Source organism: Balaenoptera ricei, chromosome 4, assembly GCF_028023285.1.
Source record: "Balaenoptera ricei isolate mBalRic1 chromosome 4, mBalRic1.hap2, whole genome shotgun sequence".
Taxonomy (NCBI): Eukaryota; Metazoa; Chordata; class Mammalia; order Artiodactyla; family Balaenopteridae; genus Balaenoptera; species Balaenoptera ricei.
Genome location: NC_082642.1, coordinates 132,396,314 through 132,418,772, shown reverse-complemented (window position 1 = coordinate 132,418,772; position 22,459 = coordinate 132,396,314). Strand labels below are relative to the sequence as shown.

At 35.8% G+C, this 22,459-nt stretch overlaps 1 protein-coding gene across 1 annotated transcript in view; it reads right to left on the bottom strand.

Moving 5' to 3' along the window:
* Window positions 1-22,459, bottom strand: part of LOC132365505 (multidrug resistance-associated protein 1-like) — an 80,854-nt gene that overhangs the window by 33,392 nt on the left and 25,003 nt on the right. The window contains exons 6-15 of the mRNA XM_059922225.1: window positions 18,710-18,964; window positions 16,488-16,553; window positions 13,066-13,203; window positions 11,514-11,660; window positions 9,718-9,802; window positions 9,557-9,623; window positions 9,042-9,168; window positions 5,049-5,225; window positions 1,751-1,918; window positions 406-568 (exon numbers count right to left, since the gene is read on the bottom strand). Coding sequence (XP_059778208.1) covers window positions 406-568; window positions 1,751-1,918; window positions 5,049-5,225; window positions 9,042-9,168; window positions 9,557-9,623; window positions 9,718-9,802; window positions 11,514-11,660; window positions 13,066-13,203; window positions 16,488-16,553; window positions 18,710-18,964 — 1,393 coding nt within the window. The remainder of the gene's footprint in view (window positions 1-405; window positions 569-1,750; window positions 1,919-5,048; window positions 5,226-9,041; window positions 9,169-9,556; window positions 9,624-9,717; window positions 9,803-11,513; window positions 11,661-13,065; window positions 13,204-16,487; window positions 16,554-18,709; window positions 18,965-22,459) is intronic.

Genomic DNA, 22,459 nt, shown 5'->3' with positions numbered 1-22,459 from the left:
TCTTCAGATTTTCTTTTCTTTTGTTTCTCTCCCACAACATGCAGTAGTATGTTTTAAATATTTATTATTTATTTGACATGGATTTAATTTCAAAGAAAGTGGAACGTTTAGACCCATTATATTCTAAACCTGCAACAGAGCTTATAAATCATCTAATCTCTTATTTCATAAATGAACAAACTGACCCTGGGGCATAACATTTTGCTTAAAAATCATAAACAAGGTTGATTTTTAGCTGATGTGTCCCAACGTATTTGTTTCTTTTCTAGAGAAAGGAAGACACCCAGTTCCTGACTTAAGTAGCATGAATGAAGAAAAATGCATAGTAAGAAATCAGGCAATTAATGGGCTTTCAAAATGGGTAAGCACACTGTATCTTTGGTTTATTTTTCACTGTGTCCTCACCTTTTCCTTGTTCACTGAAGGCCTGAAGCAAATTCGTGAGATTTTTGGTTTTAGACAGAAGTTCCTGGTATGTTCCCATTTGTGCTACTCTGCCACTTTCCATTACAACAATAAGATCCATCAGGGGTAGAAGTGTGAGGTTGTGTGTCACTAAAATTCGAGTCTGCAAAAGAGTATTTTATTCCCTGGGTTACAAAAGATGGCAAAAATAAGCCATTTTAAAGAGAGCTGCAATCATTATTTTTTGTCTTTACTATTTTAGAGTATAATTCTTGGTAGGTGCCAGTTTAAGGCAGCATATATAAATATATTTCACAATGAATGATGATGCACTGCTAGACAAAAAAAAAAAAAAAGAAAAAAAAAGTCAGCAAATGTTTTTAACCCATTAGTTCAGGTATTCTTCATTCATTAAAAATGAATCAAATTTACAGCAAATTAAAAACAATCTTATAACTGTCATTCTTGCTTCCTTTTTCTAAGGTCCTATAGCATTACAAAAACATGTTTGATTCAAGTCTTTATTTTTAAATCTTTCCATATTATTGTATACATATACATAAAATTGAATGAGAAGATTTATCTTGGTTTCATTTCAATAAGTAAAGACATCTGTCTATTCTTTACTTAAATATCTATTTTATTATTTTATACATTTATTTAATTTTTCCAGAATTCTCTATATTAATAAATCTGTAAACACATATTGTGAATGGATGAGTGTGATTTTGTGGTCAGACAGTCTTTTAAAAATCTCTGTGGCTCTTAAATTAAGCAAGCTACATCGAGTCATTATAAGCCCTGAGTTTCTTCATGTATAAAACAGGAATAACGATAATGCCTATCTCAGAGACTTGCTATAAGAACTAAATGAACTAATTTAGTGTCAAACATAGTATGCACTTGGTAAATATTAATTCCTTTCTTCTTGGTTCCTTCACAAAACAACTGAATTGTTATGAATGCTAGATTAATAATACCAAATTTTAAGTAATAAATAATAAAGTAATAGTATTTTTTATAAAAGTACTATGCATCAAAATACCACTTTTCAAAAAAAGTCACCTAAGCTAAAAACAACTCATTTTGGCATGTAAACCACCTTCGAATATGGTATTAGTCAATGAGGTAATAATCACATAAGTTGTGGTCAGAGTAAACTTGTAAAAAATTTTAAAACATTCACTAAAGTGTGTCTGTAAAAGAGCAATATAACATCTCATTCTTTATGTGAAATTTAACTACTCTGCTTCAACAAATAAACAAAATATTAGAATTTTGGGCACAATGCTACATAGCTTATCCTCTCCTTCCCTCACTAAAGCAAAAGTGATGTTATGGCTACCTTGTTTTTCAACATGCCGGACGACCCAATCACCTTTTCAAAAAGTTGCTTTCCAACATGAACATCAACTGCAGACAAGGGATCATCCAGGAGGTAGATGTCTGCCCCACTATAGACAGCTCTGGCCAGACTGACTCGATGCCTCTGACCCCCACTTATATTCACACCCTGAAAATGAAGCAGGAGAAAAAAGAACAAAACAAAACCAGAGGAAAAATGTGTAAATCTCAAAGCACATAGAGTTATGTCCAAATTCTCTTCTGTAGCAGGGATAGGTAATAATTCAGGGTTAACACTCCAACCTTTCTTTATCCTAAAATTCCAAAAGCCTCTATTTCCTAGTACCACTAATTTGTGCAAATTAACAGATATATCTGCTTTCTCTTAATTGCTTGCTTTCAAAAGTAGATACTAACAGTTATGGAGAAAAGAATTTCCAGTTCCCTAACTCTGAAAAGTTGTGCCTGTGGAACGTTAAAGAAAACTTTTGGCTGCCAGCCGTGTACTGACACTGGTGATCATTTTTAAATTGACACATAGGAGACTGAGAATAATAGCTAAATTACCAAAGCAGCAATCAACATGTCCTATTTTCTTCTGTAGAAAGATTAGTACAAGTCTTGTTGGCAAAAGTACAACTCTAAGAAGCAAGAATAAGGAATATACATCACTCTGTGTGAGAATTAAAGTCGACATGTACAGCCATGTATGGAGAATTATGGGGCCAGGCCCAATTTACTTGATTTATTTTATATTTAGTGTTTACAGATCTGGTTTAAAAGCTCTCCATGCAGCACAGAACTTAGCCAGTGCCCTATAATTGTAAAATGTCATTGCTTCTTTGCCTTTCTCATCCTCCTACTATTCACAAATATCTCCTATATTCTGGGTGCTGTGCTAGCACTTGGGATTTAAAGATAAATGAAACTGAGCCTCTGTCATGAGGAGGTCACATTTTAGCAGGGGAGCCAGGAGTGAAAAAAATATATACAAAGTAATACAATACGTATATATGTGTGTGTGTGTGTGTGTGTGTGTGTGTGTGTGTGATTATAACAGCCCCCAACTCATGGGCTTGTCATGAGCATTTACTGAGTGTAAAATATTTAGGACAAAGCCAATACCGAATACAGACCCAATCAACATTAGCTATTATCATCCAATCACCCCTCTCTCCAATCCATCCTCTGACTTGTCATCATGTATCTTGTAATTATGTTATCATCTTGCTTAAAAATCTTGTACGCCCATATCTCTCTCCTCCCATCATCCATGAGCATCAGCAAATTCCTTAGTAGAAACCTAAGATACTTATATTCTGGTATTAACTCATCTTTCAACCACTCACCCAATGCTGCCTTCTCAAGTGACTGTGACCTACAAGCAGACTAGCCTGCCTTTTCATATCTGGGCAGAGCCTATACACTCTGCTTGGGTGCCCATATCCTCCCTTTTCAACTCAAAAGATACTCACTCTAAGTCCTCTTTGAAATCAATCTTCTACCCAGAGTTCCAAGTAAAGTGATTCATTCCTTCCCTTCTTGTCTTGCAGTGTCCTGTTTACTCACCCATTGCTAGAAATGACAATACCCATGTCCGGGTCTCACTCTCCTGTGAGCTCCTGCCTAGTTTATCCTTGCATTCCCAGCACATAGTGTCCAAATAAATACTGGTAAAGACAATTGATAATATCACTGGCAGATATCCAGTTGATTGCAGTCCCTTGAAGACTGGGTGATTGATAGCTCTTTTGCTCACCCTTATATACCCCATTGCAGAATAAGGGCATATAATAGATTAATAACTATTTGTGTTCAGTGGAAGAATGCCAAAGAAAAAGATGAATAAAAGTGAGGAAAATTCTACATTCATTATCTTGGTTGTCTCATAAACAGCTGTAAACAGATTTCTTTTTGAAATATTCAATTATATGTTTATTTTAAAGTACATCATCAGATTGGGAGAAATTTAATTTAAAAATATAAAAAGCAGAAATTATAAGTAGCAATAACATTTAATGACTATATTAAATCTATACTTCACATTTTGAATTTTTCCCCCTTTAATTTTTTAGTTACATACTTAGCTATTTCATTTTATTAGAGATTGGCTTTATCAGCATAATGTTTGATATGTATTAACAAGTTTGAAGAAGTCACATTTCTGCATAATTCTAGCTATGGTGCCATTTTGCCGAGGGATAGTGAAGATTCCAGAAAAAACACAGAGGTTGCAAAAAAATTAAATCAATTTAACACTTTGAGAAAATACATCTGCAAAGTAACAGGCTATGAATGAAACCAATGTAAGTCTAGTTAAAGGTAAAATTTGCCTCATCCTAGGTTTTATTTTTTAAATTTTTATTGAAATATAGTTGATTTACAATGTTGTGTTAGTTTCAGATGTACAGAAAAATGTACACCCTCGATTTTAAATATTTCCCCTTTCTATAGTTTTGTTCTATAGTTTTCAATTTATATAACAAGACAATTAAATAACTTGAAGCCGGGGTAAAAACGCCTAACAATGTTATGCTAACTCTCTTCTCAGAAATTCAAAGCACTAAGGATTATTTACTTATCTTCATAGTACACATGAATCGTAGGCAGAGGCTGCTTTTGCATTCATGTTTAATTAGTGGAGATTTTAGTCATGGGTTGGGGATCATCTCTCAGGCTTCATACTTCGGCTCATGACATCTTGTCTTGTTTTGCTTTATTTTTAACTCCAAACCACTGGGCAGCATAATGACTATTCATTAATGCGATGAAAATAAAATAGAACAAAGAATACGATGCCTGGGAAACAAGTTCCTCTTAAGCAGGCAGGTGTAAGTATGGAACAGGTACATTCAAACAGCATCATCTCAGAGCCTCGCTGGAACCTGGCCTTGGTGCCACCACTGGAGACTGGGGCTCTGTTGTTACTGTCCTAGGCTTGACTTTGTGCACAAGAGCTTCAGCAAGAAACAAAACTATTATTCCCTCATTAGATAGTGAACAGCATTATGCCAGCAACTAAGGCAAAGCATTGATGATCCACTTGGTGGGCTTTCATTCCCCCATTTGGATACTAACAACAGAATTTCCTGCTGATTTTTAATCTGTTTTCCAAATAGTCAATAATAAATAATTATTCATCCTTAATATGGCCATCTCTTTCATAGGAATTCTACAATGACTTTTTAAAATTATAGTTGTATAGCTCTTCAAGACCTCAGTAAGAAGGCTATAAATATTTTATTAGCACAGCTGAATGGAATGTTATTCCTGCATAAGATAAAATATGTTTTCCTTACTCTTTCTCCAATCTCAGTTTGATCTCCATTTGGTAACTGCTCCAAATCGGGAAGGAGAGCACAGGCTTCCAAAACTCGCTCATAAAGCTGCTTCTGCATGACAGAGCCAAAGAGAATGTTTTCTTGCAGAATGCAATTCTGAATCCAAGCCTGCTGGGAAACATAAGCCACAGAGCCCTAAAAAAGAAATAAATAAAAGGAATACTCTTAACAAGGGAAAAGGAGAACTTGCATGCACCACGTTAAAGGAACATATTTAGTCCATGGTTTTGCCTTCTTTAAATTGAATTTAAAAATATTTAGATTATTTCTTAAATGTAAATATATTCTATTTATATTTTAATGTTATATCCTGTTTTAATCTTATGTATTTTTATTAGAGGCCCCTTCAAATGAGTTACTTTGTGCCTTTTATTTACTTTCACTCTAGTGTCTATCAAAGTTACCTGTCTGGTGGGATCTTCTGGAAGCAGACACTGAGTTTATTAGTCAGCTCTACCGACCCTAACAAGGTACCATGAACTGGGTTGCTTAAACAACAGAAATTTCTTTTCTCACAAGTGTGAGATCAAGGTGTTGGCAGGGTTGGCTTCTCCTGAGGCCTGTCTCCTTAGCTTGTAGATGGCTTTCTTCTCCTGAGTCTTCACATGGCCTTCCCTTTGTGTGTGTGTCCTAATTTCTTCTTCTCATAGAGATATCAGCCATATTGGATTAGGGCCCACCCTACTGACCTTATTTTAACTTATTACCTCCTTAAAGACCTTATCTCCAAATACAGTCACATTCTCAGGTACTGTGGGTTAGTACTTCAACATATGAATTTGGGGGGAACACAATTCAGCCCATAACATTGAATTTGGGGTGCAAGTTGTTTATTTGGGATCAATTCTTAGGAAAGAAAAGGAAGAAGGAGGATTGGGTAGAGCAGGAAGTCACACAGCGATCCAGATCCAACAAAGATTTGGTCAACCCTCCAGAGAGCTGTGGAGGTGCATCACCCATCAGAGTCATTCTCTGTTAGGCTGAACTGGCCTGGCCTTTCAGAGTGGGACCCCAGGAGGCCAGCATGAAGGTGCTGATGTGCTATATGTACTCCCAAGGCTGGGTGGCAAGCCCTTCCTAGAAGGGGGGGTCTGGGCAGCACATCTCTCTCTTCCACATACTCCCTGCTCTTAAATTCATTTTTTGATAATTTTATGTCTTGACATTATTCTTGAATATGACTCTGCTACATAAAATATCCTTTTAACTAGCCCTTGTCTTCTAAAGGACTCCCAGTATTTGAACTAGACTCACATTTCATCTGCCCCACGGACTCTATCCAAACACTGATTTGAGTATTTTGAATATTATGCACTCTGTAACAATACCACACATTTAAAGTACTTTCTGACGTAGACCTGTGTGTAACTACCAGTCTTTTGATTTCTACCAACTATTTTGAAGATCAAAGATTAACTTTTAATTCCTCCTTGTTGAGCATGTAAGACATAGAATGGCTTTTGAGCCAAAACAATATAATTCTGATCTGACTTGATCTTGAACACAAAAGTAATTGCTCTTGAATTGCCTCACTTAGTGAATAACCTTTGATTAGAATAGCATATTAAATCTGTCCTCGGGTGATAGAAGTTCTGAATGCTTGATATACATTAGTCAAGATTAGGGGAACAGAGGGTGAAGAACACAAGAAAAAAGATTGCAGAACAGGGAAAAGTGGTATATAATATAAAACAGGAACTAAATACTACATTGAGAGGTGTGGACTTGATGTTCTGGTATGACAGCAGCTGAAAAAAAGTTGATCAATTTTCACAGAGATGTAAATTTTTCCTTTTATTATCATTATAATTATCAATTGCATCTCACAAACAAATGAAAATGTTTTTGTTTCATTTCATTCTTAATAATAAAACTACAATAGAGGTTTTGCTAATTCAAAAATAGACTCTAAATCTCTGATGTTTTATCAAAGAACACTGAATACTGGATACTCTGCATGAATGATGTCTGATGTAAGCCTTAGAAACTGAGAATAGGGGATCTTAGAATTTGAACATTGGAATGATATGCCTCAAAAAAGTGCTCATGTGAAACCTTGAGAAACAGAAAGATGTAAACAAGATCACCTTATAAATACTAAATGTTAAGTTGGCCATGCCATCATTATGATTATTACTACTAAATTAGATATAATCAGGATGACACATATATTTAGGATTGAAAATGTTTTCAGAAATAATTCAGGGTGTGGTACCTCAAATCCTCCACTGATCCAGACCAACAAGCTTCCTAAAGAACAATGTGGCCAATTACACAGACAGATAATATTGTTTCTCTTTGACAACCCTAGCTTAACATAAACAAAGTATGTCCTCTCTGCTTTATGATTAGTAATAGCAATGTTACGGTTTCTATTATCACCATGAACACTTTCTTAATTACAAATTCTCAAAGGTATCAGAAATAATCTTTAAATCTTACCATGAGTACCCCAACAATCATAATGAAGATAACAATAACCTTAAAAATTCATAGGGAGCCAGCTGACTCTATGCCAAGAACTAGTCTAGGTCTTTGCACATTATCTTATTCAATCTACTCCTTAACCTGTCAAGCTTATTATTATCATTTATGCATCAGGTGAAACCTAGAATTGATACTGTTTTTATCTTGATAAACTCCTAATTATTTTTCAAGATTAAATAAAAGGCTACCAACTTTCTGATTATTTTTCTCTTTAAAGCAGAATTTGTTGTTTTTATACTGTTTCATTTTAAAAATGTAATTTAAATACTTGTTGTAATTGACCTTAGTATCTCCCTCACCAGACTATGAACTCTGTAAGAAGAGTAGCATATCCTATTCATGTTTATTTCCCTGGTACTAAGTGCTAGGCACATAGTATGTGGTCAATAATTGCTTTGTGAAATTAGCCAAAGAAACTGAACGATAATAAAATCAACATGACAAGCATTATATTTTTAAAGGATACTTACTGGCCTAGGAAAAGTTATAGTCATCTTGATCGACAGACAAATGGCTGATTGTAATCATTAGGAAGAGCATAAGGAGACAAAGATAGGGTACTTAAAGTTAAAAAGTAGCGATATTCATTAAGTGTAATCTTATCAGAAAAAGTCCTAAAAATCATACTTGATTCCAAACTAAGAAATAGCAATGCTGAGAGAGAAATAAATAATCACTAAAGAACTGGAGTCAGGAAAGATATAAAGACATGAGGAAAGATATATTATGAACAAAAAATAAAAAGATTTGGAGTTGATTTTTCCTCGAGAGAAAAACTGTGAAGACACTGGTTTCAGATCCATAGAGCTTCTCCATCTTGTCGGATGTGAGAGGAGCGAATAGGTAGTATTTTACCTAAGAGTTAGTTAGGTCTAAGGAAAAACTCATTAGATAGTCTAGTATTTCAAAGAAGAAAAAGCTGATGAAGAACTTCTTGAATTCTTATTCCTACTGACCTTTAAGAATAAAGCAAATGGCTTGGAGTAGACCTCTCCTTAGTCCAAAGGCTTAAATTTAAATGTAAGCTATTAATATTATTATTTTCCTGAGGTTTTTCTAGGTCAAAGGTCCTTCTCATGAGCAACTACAAGATTTCTTAGAAATGGAACTGCCGTAATTACTTAGGAAACATTGCAGTGAATGATAATTAGAAACCTAATCAAATTACATTATAAATCACATTCGTTTCTCTATAATTGGTTGCAATTTAGTTAATATCATCAAACAATTACCATAAGCATTCCTAAATGATTTGCTGAAGTACTTGGAGGACAGAATGCTCTTACTAAGCCATCCATAGTTAATCGATTTCTGTGGAAATTTAAATGTTTGTTACAACCTAGAAATGCTCATTAAATACTTGCATCTTCAATTCAATTTGATAAATTCTTATTGACACTAATGATGTGCTGGCTGTAGCCTATTACACTAGGAGATGTGAAAAGAATGCATTGTTGACTTTACCTTTCTTTGGACTACTCCTTTAAGTTTCTCCATTTCCCCTAGAACGGCAGAAAGCAGAGATGATTTTCCAGACCCAACTTGCCCTATAACAGCCACTAAAGCTCCTTCTGGAATCTTTATGTTTAAGCTGCATGACAAGAAAAGGAGAGAGATGACATAAGAAGTTCTTGTTATAATTGTTTTTAATGTATATTCCTAGACAAGTCACTGTATCACTGCACTGGGTATCATCCCTGAAATTGCTGCTATTCACATTGTCCTACATTATTCTACAAACACCCAAACTTCCAAAATGCAACAACAAATGCTGCAGAGGAAATAGAGGAAATGAAAAGGGAAAAAAGAGAGTAAAACAACCATAAAAATGAAATGTGCACTGAGAGGTTTAAAAAAAATCTTGTAAATTCCAATAGATTCATCTTCTGCTTAAAACTCTAAAAAATAAAAACATGGAACATTATAGAATTCAATGCTAAAATTTTTTTGTTTTTAATTTTCCCCAAACCATGACTTACTCTTTTAATATTGGAATCCCTGTTTTATCCCAGGAAAAGGAAGCATTTGTAAAACCAATGGCATGATCTAGGAAGAAAAAATAAATACAAATATATCTTAGAGTCAATTGTCTTCAGCCTAGAAGTCAAATAAATATTGAATACAAACAGGAACTGCTGACCTCCTATGTACTTTGCTTCTATACTTTGAGGATGAAAGTCCTCAGTGTTGAGAAAGTCTTCCAAACGAACCAATGATATCCTCGTCTATCAAAATAAATGCAAATGAAATTTTTTGGGTTTCAAGCACAAGTTAAACTGAAAAGCATTTATTGTGATTTACAGTATGATTAAAATTTTTTGATGCAAATATATTGATACAAACATTCAGCAAGCATAGTTTGCATTGTTTTAATGCTTATAAACAAGTCCATCCATAAAGAAAAAGAACAGTTTCAAGGATCAAAGATCAAAACAAATATCATATATGCAGGAAAGCATGAGAAGAAGAAACCAAAATTCCTCCTTAACATTCTAGTAAAGACATAATAACTTATTAATAATTATAGAAAAATTAGTTTTTAAAAGCAACTTCAGGATGGTTGAATGAATTCTGCTTCTGAGAATAAATAGATTGTTTTGGCAATAGTAACATTTAGTTATAGTAAAATACCTGTAAAATGTTTAGCTACAGTTATGATAAATAATCATTTTTCCCCCTGAAACTGACTTGCATGAAACCTCTAGTATATTTTTATTCACTTTATGCTAGGAAATGTCTATTGCTAATGGATAAGATGTAATTGGGCTGTGGTTTTGTTTACCAAGTGTGTCATATCAGTATGCAGAGCTGCTTCTTTTTCTTTTTCTTCTCTTTTCTTTTCTTTTTTTTTTTTTTTTTTTGACAATTGTTCTCCTTATTTGTTTAATGACAGTAGTAGCATACCACTAGGAGTTGGAAAACACTTTGCCATACCAGACCTTTAGCTAGATTCTAATTTCAAAAGCAAAACAAAACTGTTACTCTAAGAATGACATTTTCTTTAAGAGAAGTGTGCTGTGAAACAAGTGTTAAAAGCATCACAATAGTACTTCTACGCCCTCTGTTGGTTATTATTAGTAAAATAACATAAAAATGGTATTATGTAACAAAAATAGCTTAATTGGTATTTACTATAGAAGTATGTTACTCTTCATTTAAATAATTAAAAAATTAAAAGGCAAAGTTCTTAGATCAAAGAGCTGGTTCCAATAAGCAAAGATTCCCTTTGTTTATGAACCCAGACTTGGAAAGGATTTGATGGGGGAATGCCCAAACCTGATATAAAAAAAATTTAACTGAGAAAATCTCAGGGCAAAGGGATGAAGGAACTCAGTTCTTTGGATTCCCTGTGGTTTTAGCCTCCTTCTACTCATTATAGCATCTAAAGAGCCTCTAGCAATTGGAGATTACAATAAAAGCAGGCTGAACCAGATACCTCATACAAGGTTTGTTGGCAGACTGATATTATCAATGCACTTTTCTCCCTGGTTTATTCATTCAGTACAAATGAAATGCTGCTGAACCCTGGAAAAATTCAGATCCAGCTCTGTGCAAAGCACCTAGTTAAAAATTTTTCAACTGAAAACAGAAAGTGAACCCTTTAATGACATAGTGTCAAACACCAAATTAGCAAAGAAAACAGTATCACATATTGAAAAGTCATTTTCAATTGACTTGAAAAGAAAGTCAATTGACTTTCTATTGAAAAGATGCTTAAAAGTCATTTTTATAGAAGAGAAGCACAGGCAAAGAAGACATGATTCCTTCCATTCTATAATGTTCTCTATTGCTCATTAATTCAGGGAGGTTAATTTTGAAAGCAGTGTAAAGCAACTACAAAAAGTGAAATTTAAAAAAAGACAAAGAAATGAAATATGCAAAACCATAGATTTCAGTAGAGAAATGATTCTCAGTTTAAGGATACTTTGGATGCACCTGGACCACAGCTGAGATCACCATTGGTAAATCAAACAGAGGAAGCCTCAAAATATTAAACAAAGACATAGATGTGAACACTTTAGTGGCTGTTAAAATGTTGCCTTCGTCCAGTAAGAAATAGACGCCAAATGTTGCCAGGGACACCTTAAAAATAGAGATATGTTATTATCTTCAATTATTCAATTATGAGTTAGAGACTCAATATTAGGAAAGAAAATTTTAATAACCTATATTGTTGTTGTTTACCAAAATTCAGTACTATTCAGTACTACTGCAGAAGGATATGAAATCAATGTTTAGTACAGATCTTACAATTGTGTATCTTAGATAATGACACCCTATGAACATGTGGTGTAGTTCCCTTCTTTGACACATCGTATTTTCACTAGAGTAATTATTCCTATTTAAAACATATAGTAGTTCATCTTTTTTCAAAGTGGAGAAGTTTTATGTAAATTTTTTCCAGTGATGTGTGCATACCTTCTGTCTCATATTCAATAATTATACTTTCTCTGTGTCTTAGTATTAACTGAGGAAGGCATAAATAAATCACGACTGATAAGACTTATATTTACTCATGTTTCATTTAGAAAAGGCAGAAAAGTTCATTTATGCGTGAGAATGTATTGACTATTTATCATGTACATAGGACTGTCTTAAACAAATGTTTCTTGGACATTTCTACTAAAGTACTCCAAATGTAAATATTGCTTTTACTTTCATAATACCCACATGCTTGTTTGAATAAAAAATAATAATATTTTAAATTAACAACAGGGGAGACATATAGAATGTTCCCTGACCCCATCACCACTGAGAGTGGTAACTTTGGTTAAAATTGATGCTTCAGGTATATGTAGTTTTCTTATCCTTTGGCTTTCAGCTGCTGCTTCATATTTCAAGGCAATTTATACTCTTTAAACAGCATGAGATTCCCAATATCTGTATGAAGTGACAGAAGGAGAATGACCTCAGTTCATATCAGTTCACCTACAAATACTAATTCTATAACTTTGAGGATGTTTCCAAACTATCAATATTTCCATTTCCTTTTGTGAAATGAGAAAAGTAATGCCTTATTATTTCAAGAATGAAATAAAGCAATGCATATAACTTGTCTGGTAAACAGTAGAAACACTCAATAAATGTTTAGATAACTTCCCTTCCCAACTCTATATAGTGTGACTTTGGGTCTTGCTTAAAAGGGATTAATCATGAAAATAAAAATATTTTAGAGCTGAAATGGAACTCTGAAATACAGGTTATATTTTTTAAGAATGAGGATGGCATATGCTCAATCTGTAAGAAATTTACAAAGATGTAAAATCTTATTATATATAAAAAATACAGACCAATGAGAATGCACCAAAAAAATTTTCCCCTTCTTTAAAACTTTCATTCTCTTATCTCCATAGGTTAATGACTGCATATTTTTTGAATTTAAATTCAGATAAAGATTTCACTTTGGACACCTTAATTCCAGGTAATTTGAAGGTGAATCTGCAAATCAAATTTGAAAATCAAAACAAGAAATAATACACACACTCACAAAGAATGGAATGCAAGTTAAAGTCAGCATAGAAAATACAGCAAGATACCCAGCTGATTTTTGAACTTCCAATTCCTGTTCTCGAATTTCAATAATCTTCTTTTTATAGGAGGGTTCCCATGCATAAAGTTTAAGGATCTGTAAAGAAGTCAGACAATGACTATTTGACAATCAATATCATAGAAGGAATAAAAACATGCACACATACAAATACACACACTATAACACATACACACACTCACATAATTGTGTAGGTGAAAAAAAAAGATGTTACCTATAAAGTAAAGAAAATTTCTCCTGTTTTCAACTGAGTCAAAACACTTCCTTGAATTGTGCTTTTTTGGGGTGGGTCGGGGGAGGAAATCACCATTTCCCCAGGCTTATGTCTCTCTTACCCACCAGTAGCTTATTCTTGAACCAGACTTAGGCAACATCCCAGTTCCTGGCATGAGCTCCATAGCAGTTTCTATGTAGCTTAATCCTGTCAATTTTCCTGCTGGTCCAACTCTCAGTTCTGTTCTCTTCCCATTTCTAAATATCTAAGCTTCTCTCCTTGGTCTCCCAATTTCTTGAAAACTGATGTCTTGGGACTTCAAGCCATTTTCTGAAAGGTTACTGGTGTTCTGAGACTGTAAACTATTTTCTGAGATGGAAAACATGCAGAAGCAGAGTCATACAATGGCTCACCACATATGGTTTAGAGTGAGATAGACCTACATTCAAATTCCAGCTCTGTCTCTTTGTGATGATTAATTTTCTGTGTTAATTTGGCTACGTTATGTTGCCCAGTTCTTTGATTAAACACCAGTCTAGATGTTGCTGTGAAGGTAATTTTTAGATCTGATTAACATTTAAATCATCAGACTGTAAATAAAGCAGATTACCTTCCATTAAATGGGTTGGCCTCATGCAATCAGCTGAAGACCTTAAGAGAAAAAACTGAGGTTCCCTGAGAAGGAAGGAATTCTGCCTCCAGACTCAAGATGGCAACATCAACTCCTGCTGGAATTTCCAGGCTGCTCAACAGATGTCACACTTGCCAGCCCCCATAATCATAAGCCAATTCCTTAAAATAAATCTTTATCTGTCTGTCTATCTATCTATCTATCTATCTATCTATCTATCTATCTATCTATCTATCCTATTAGTCCTGCTTCTCTGGAGATCCCTAATAATCTCTCACCAGCTCTGTGAACTTAGACATGACCCTTACCTGCTCAGATACTTTGTTTCCTTATTTGTAAAATGAAGATGAGAAATCTTTTTCTTGAGGTTTATAAGAATTATATGAGGAAACAGATATAAAGTGATAGGCACAGTGCATGACACACAGAAAATGTTCAATAAATGCTAATATATTATCATTATCAAATAGAGGCTCTATGACACCTGTTTTCAGACTCCAAGGATGCAAACTGCTCACACCTTTAAACTATCCTAATTGATTGCCACTTGGACCTCTACCAATATTCTAGTGTATTTACTACTGGGACTGCTATTTTAAGTCTTGAACTTTGCTTAGATCTTGAGGAAATTTTCTTTTATTTTATCTACACTGTCCTAGTCCTACTGATAATACGAATTTCCTTTTATGAATATCAATACTTAAAACCTATAAACATACATCACTCTACTTTCTAATGGATGCAGGGGCTCTCAATTAACCCACCAAGAGGTGCAAGATGCATCTGGATCATATACTTTGGGGATGTGTGACCTTATTGAATAATCTGAGTTAAATTTCAGAGTTACTTATTGCTATTCTAAAGTTCAGATGATTAAATGGATATTAGCCTCCTTTCAAGGTATGTTCCATCTAACAATGTCTTTCACTTCAGTAATTTATATTTTTGTAAAAATTCTACACAGCACAATACAGTATATCATTTATTGATTCTAAGGTGAATCAATGGGTACATATAATGGGTTTATTCTGTGTATATAATGATAGATGCACCAGACAGAGGGAACGTCCTATGGATTTTTTTTTTTTGGTTTTTTGTTGTTTTTTTCTAATTTATTTATTTATGTATTTATTTATTTTTGGCTGTGTTGGGTCTTCGTTTCTGTGCGAGGGCTTTCTCTAGTTGCGGCGAGCGGGGGCCACTCCATCGCGGTGCGCGGGCCTCTCACCATCGCGGCCTCTCCCGTTGCGGAGCACAGGCTCCAGACGCGCAGGCTCAGCGGTTGTGGCTCACGGGCTTAGTTGCTCCACGGCATGTGGGATCTTCCCAGACCAGGGCTCGAACCCATGTCCCCTGCATTGGCAGGCAGATTCTCACCCATTGCGCCACCAAGGAAGCCCCTCCTATGCAGTTTTAAATGTCAGAAGGAAATTCCATGTGAACTCTGCAAATCTTGTGCTTTAGAAAAATCTGGTAAACTATAATCCAAGTGCAATAGGATTTGAAATTATATACAGAAGGTCTCCAGTTTACAATGATTCAATTTAGGATTTTTCCGCTTTAGGATGGTGCAAGAGCAATGCTCATTCAATGGAAACTGCACCTCCAATTCTGGCATTTGATCTTTTCCCGGGTTAGTGATACGTGGAATATACTCTGTCGTGATGCGGGGCAGTCACACAGCCCAGAGGTAAACAACCGATACACTTGCAACCATTCTGCAACCACACTACCATTCTGCTTCTCACTTTCAGTACAGTATTCAATACATTAATGAACTTTTCAACACTTCATTATAAAACAGCCTCTGTGTTAGATGATTTTGCCCAACTGTAGTCTAATGTAAGTGATCTGAGCAGGTTTAGTCTAGGCTAAGCTATGATATTCGGTATGTTAGGTGTATTAAATGCATTTTCGACTTAAGGATATTTTCAGCTTATGATGGGTTTATCAGGATAGAGCCCCATTGTAAATTGAGGAAGATCTCTACACATTAGTTCACAAGGTTTCACTCATTTTATCACAGAGAAAATGTTAGTGGTGTGGAGTGGGGGTAGCTTTTCTAGGGAACAAATAACCTGTAACACACCTTTCATAGACTAGCGTTTGTGTGATCATTTCTATTCTGAGTAAAAGAACCCCGTATAAACCTGCCTTCTCATCACTTACCCTGTATAAATCTGCCTTCACACTGATGACAATGGTATTGTCACTCTGCCCTGCTTCATCCCATCTCTTCTACCCTTGAAACAAGTAATAGTTTGTATCTTTTGGGATATTTGTGTTTAGTTGTTGGCTGAGAATCAAAAAAAAAAAAAAAACCTGCATTTTATTTGGCTTTATTTAAATGTTATTTCAACAATAAGAATTCCTATACACCTGAAATCTAAAATACTCCCTCAAAAATTATACTTATATCATTACTTTGATATTGAGAATGCTAAAAAATTCATTTATTGTTTAACTCATTGTTATATTCTAAATAGTTAAATTAAAGGCATGCTTTTTTTATATTACCTTAATTCCATGTAAAATTTCATTGAGCAGTTTTATCTGTTTGTCTTTGTTCTTCGTTTGGCTTTTCTATGTAAGGGAAAGGAAATGAAAGTATATTTGACGAGAGTTGGTAATACTTTAATTGACATGACCATAGCTATTTTTAAAAATACAATGTATTTCCTCTATTTTATATAATATTTTATATAAAACCATCTTATAATGTTCATCCAATATTATTCTGTTGATAATGTTAGAAAATTGTTATAAATAGACATTATAAACTTAGAAGTAGCCAGCAGTAGGATAAAAACAAGGTGGACATTTTCCAAAAGAGTAGAAAATATAATAGATATTTAGAATGGAATGATAAAATAATATCCATATTCTATTAAAATGGGATAAAATTCCCCAAACTCTATCAATTATATATATATATATAAATAAAAGTTTCTATATTTTAAGTATACTATCTTGAATGTTATTAGTACTTTGGAAATTAGAGTGATTAAAATGTATATTTTCAAATACTGGTTTTTTTGCAAACATTATATAAGTAGTATACATTTATTCAAATGCTTAATATTTATATTATTTTATACTTATTATTGTTTAGGTATTGCTTCTTAAGGATTTCCTCCAATAATACTGCCACAATTATTTTATATATAATAATAAGTATTTGTATATCTAACAAAGTACACATTTACAAGTTAATATCCTTAATATTGTTTGTATGATTAAAGCATATTTTCTGTTTGGAATATTTGTATATAATATTGGAGTCTCTTTGGATGTTTTAGGGCTCTAGATTAAGGTCCTGAAAATGTAATTCCATTCCTAAAAATTTGACTTACAATTATTTAAAATCCAGAATATTTTTTAAAAATTAGTTTAAAAGTATTCACTGAAAAACCTGTTATTCTAAATACTAGCGTGTTTAGTAATTTGTAATTATTTTATAATCATATGTTATTTTCTATTTCTCATCTTTAAAGCCTAATCTTTTTGGTAATTATTTGAAAAATTCAGAAAAATATAAAAGAAGGTATAAATTTTCAGCACCTAAATGTATTAAAGTAATAAGTAAAAAAATCTCCCCTTCTTCCATCCAATTTCTCTTTAGAGGCAACTATTCTTAAAAGACTGGTGCTTTATCTCTAAGTTATTTTTATACTTATACAAATACATTTAAATCTATATTTATATGTCTTCATTTATTTACCTCTGTCATATCCATGTGCATAGGTATAGTCACATTTTAAAAACTGGATCTTATACACACACACACCCATGCATGACCTACACATATATATATACATATAACATATTCATATGTGTTTCTTAATTTACTTTTCCTCTAATAATGACTGATGCATTTCCATGTCAGTACATAGATACTGTTAATCTTTTATCCATTTAAAATAATAAAATGTCATAAACAATACATCTGCATCTGTTTGTTACTTTAACATGTGAAACCATCTGTCTCTCCCATTACAGTGTGGTCTCCTTCAGAGCACTGAACTAGTCTTGTTCTTCCATTCCTAGAGTAGAGCATAGTGTACATTCTATTGCAAAAGGCAGATGTCAAAAATATATTGATAGTAAGATGAATGACTGACTGAATGTAGAGGAAGAATATTAAAATTAATTCAGTTAAGCATTTACTGCCCACTTGCTGCATGCAGTCACTCCTTGCTCACTTTAGCCCACTAGCCTCCTTGCCAGTTCTTCAGACAGACCAAGCATACCTCTGTCTCTAGGCTGTGCACACACTACTCCCTTTGCTTGATATATCTTTTTTTCAGACATCCACATGGATTTCTACCCTACCCTTCAGATATATCATAGCCTTCCTGAGGATGTCCTGGCCCCTGCATGTGGAATGACACCCTTTGTTACTCTATCACCTTATACTAATTTAGCTCTCTTCATACACAAATTAGCACCAGGCATTATCCTATATACCTAGTTATTTACTTGCTTGATGCCTGTCTCCCCCAATAGCATAATGAGAGCTGAAACTTGTCAGTTCTCCTCACTGCTGTACTTTCTTTGCCTGGCACAGGATAGATGCCCAATCAATATTGGTTGAATAAATGAATGATAAATTTGGATTATTTCCATTTATAACCTCTATTTTCCATATTTAGAGAGTTAGCTCGATGATTATTATCAACTCAAGTCAGGAAACTCAACTTCTGTTGGACACATGTAACTTGAGGCAATCACATTCTTACCTTCAGCTTTTTCATTCTATTTGCAACTAAAGCATTCATTGGGATAACAAACACAAGGACTGCCACCCCTGCTAACACCGCTGGACCCAGTTCTTGCCAAAGGAGTGATATGGCCATCAGGATCTGAAAAGGAGCTGACCAAAGGAGATTGATGTTTGCGGTCAAGTCCATGAGCTGCTGGGCATCTGCTGACATCAAGTTAATAATTTCCCCAGTGGAAAACTTTTTTCTAGAAACATTAGATAAAAGCAGGGCCTGGAAAAAGAGAAGCAAAATACTCAGAGTTCTGTAGATCATGAGGGATCTTTACAGTCAAACAATGGTAACTCTTAAATAAAAATAAAAATTTGTAATGTATTTAGACAAATATGCATGATTACTTATGCATTGGATCATATAATATCAAGAGCTATGTTTTTAGATGAAGAAAAAACAAATATTGATCAAATTACATAGTTTTAAAATTTACTATGTATTGGTAGAGAGTAACAGTTGGATTCCCAAGCAAATATATTCACCAAGCACCCTTTACGATTTGTGGAATTGAAAAACTGCAAAAGAAATCAATTCTAGATTTCTAGCACTGAGCTTCCTCTCTATTTACTGGCGTATAATGCTAAACCATCTAACTTTTATCAATACAAAGTACACAAGTGAATCAATGAATATCTAATGAATGCTAATTTTTAAATGATACAGTCCTAATTCTTAAAGAGATTATAATCGAATTGTTCAGTCCACTCCCCTCCTACACAAACGTCCTACACACAGGCTGATTATAAGTATAACAATAGGTAAGAGGGCCATGGGGATTTAGAGAGATAAGAGTATTGAAAAGGCTTCATGAACCAGTTGGAAATACATCTTTTCTTTTCTTCCAAAGCCGAATTCTCACTTTCCCTCTGTGTATGTTATTTAATATTATATTGAATTCAATATCCTTAAGGTTAATTACTGGTATCTTCTTACTAAGGCTGATATTAGAAATTCATTTATTTAATTTCCCACTCTTTTAAAATTCCCAGTGAAAAGCATAAATAACTGTAAAAATAGTGGAAGTTTATATTTAAACTGGAAAAGAGGCAAAAGTCCATTCATATGACAAAAGTTCTAAAGAATTTCCACCACATTGATTTAAAGAGAGACAGGATTGAGAGCTGGATCTAACAAAAGTAAATGGTATACAGGAGGCACTCAAGATCTATTATTCAATAAATGACTAATACAAAGCCAGAGGAAAAGCCCATCTGGAAAAAAAAGTAGGCAGGGCCTTCAGTGGAACACTTCTAACATTCCCTAGCTTAAAGCCGAGGGGCTCAGTGCATGTGGGAGGTCATGGGGCCCCCGGAGTAGATGCACAGACCTGGGAGGTTCACAAGGCGTCAGGATCCCCCTAAGCTCTATGGCTACTGCAGTGTTGAATCCTTTACATTTCTGCTACTGCCTTCTAAGGGGCACAGTGGTGCTGATGATAAAACAGAATAAATACTGCTCCCATAAGAGGAAAAAAAGGAAAAATTACTAATCACAACAATAGTTAGGCTTCTATCCACGCCTCCTCCAAATGTAGCTTTGTAAACTCCCTTAATAAGTTACTGACCATTTAAAGTGGCCAAGTAAAACAATGGAAATCCAAGAACAGTTATTCTCATTTCATTAAGACTATAGCATTTTTTAAGAGAGATCCATTGATCTCTAATAGCACCCACCCCCTACTTACTATTATAAACAAATATAAACTCTTTTCTCCCACTTTTCTAGAAGGAAAAGATAAACCACACTTAGCATTTATGAAAATACTAAAAGACTGAGTAATTCAAAATCATCAAATTATCCAAGGAATCAAATAAATACCCTCCTTTTGGAAAACACACAAAGCACAACTGTCACCGGCAAAACCCATTAACAATTCTAAGGGGACTGGGTAATACAATAAAGTCTAACCTTTTTTTCCTTCCCTTTTCCTGGGTGCTTAGTCTAGTCTCACGTGCTCCCAGGGGGCAGTGTGCAGAGGCCTCGCACCCGGCCCTTCAGACCAGAGTCCCTCCTGAGAAAGGAAACGGCTGAGCCTGCACCGAAGCTCGGTGTCAGGGTGCAGTGGCCACGCATGACGCTTAATCCAAGAGGGCAGCCGTGGGCCGCAAGCAGAGATGTTGCGCCCGGCACATTCATCAGGAGCCTGAGGGGGCGCTGGGCAAGATGGTGGAAGAGTAAGACGCGGAGATCACCTTCCTCCCCACAGATACATTAGAAATACATCTACACGTGGAACTGCTCCTACAGAACACCCACTGAACGCTGGCAGAAGACGTCAGACCTCCCAAAAGGCAAGAAACTCCCCACGTACCTGGGTAGGGCAAAAGAAAAAAGAAATAACAGAGACAAAAGAATAGGGACGGGACCTGCACCAGTGGGAGGGAGCTGTGAAGGAGGAAAGGTTTCCACACACTAGGAAGCCCCTTCGCGGGCAGAGACTGCGGGTGGCAGAGGGGGGAAGCTTCGGAGCCGCGGAGGAGAGCGCAGCCACAGGGGTGCGGAGGGCAAAGCGGAGAGATTCCTGCACGGAGGATCAGTGCCGACCAGCACTCACCAGCCCGAGAGGCTTGTCTGCTCACCCGCCGGGGCGGGCGGGGCTGGGAGCTGAGGCTCGGGCTTCGGAGGTCGGATCGCAGGGAGAGGACTGGGGTTGGCGGTGTGAACACAGCCTGAAGGGGCTAGTGTGCCACAGCTGGCCAGGAGGGAGCCCGGGAAAAGGTCTGGATCTGCCGAAGAGGCAAGAGACTTTTTCTTGCCTCTTTGTTTCGTGGGGCGCAAGGAGAGGGGATTCAGAGCGCCGCCTAAAAGAACTCCAGAGACAGGCGTGAGCCGCGGCTATCAGCGCGGACCCCAGAGACGGGCATGAGACGCTAAGGCTGCTGCTGCCGCCACCAAGAAGCCTGTGTGCGAGCACAGGTCACTCTCCACACCGCCCCTCCCGGGAGGCTGTGCAGCCCGCCACTGCCAGGGTCCCATGATCCAGGGACAACTTCCCCGGGAGAACGCACGGCACGCCTCAGGCTGCTGCAACTTCCCGCCGGCCTCTGCCGCTGCAGGCTCGCCCCGCATCCATACCCCTCCCTCCCCGCGGCCTGGGTGAGCCAGAGCCCCTGAAGCAGCTGCTCCTTTAACCCCGTCCTGTCTGGGCGGGGAACAGACGCCCTCAGGCGACCTACACGCAGAGGCGGGTCCAAATCCAACGCTGAACCCCGGGAGCTGTACGAACAAAGAAGAGAAAGGGAAATCTCTCCCAGCAGCCTCAAGAGCAGTGGATTAAAGCTCCACAAACAACTTGATGTACCCTGCATCTGTGGAATACCTAAATAGACAACGAATCGTCCCAAATTCAGGAGGTGGACTTTGGGAGCAGGATGTATTAATTTTTCCCCTTTTCCTTTTTTGTGAGTGTATGTGTGTATGATTCTGGGTGAGATTTTCTCTGTATAGCTTTGCTTTCACCATTTGTCCTAGGGTGCGGTCCGTCCGCATTTTTTTTTTTACTTAAAAATTTTTTTCTTAATAAATTTTTTCTTAATAATTTTTTTCTTATTTTTTATTATAATAGCTTTATTTTATTTTATTTTATCCTCTTCCTTTCTTTCTTTCTATTTTTTCTCCCTTTTATTCTGAGCCATGTGGATGAAAGGCTCTTGGTGCTCCAGCCAGGCATCAGGACTGTGCCTCTGAGGTGGGAGAGCCAACTTCAGGACACTG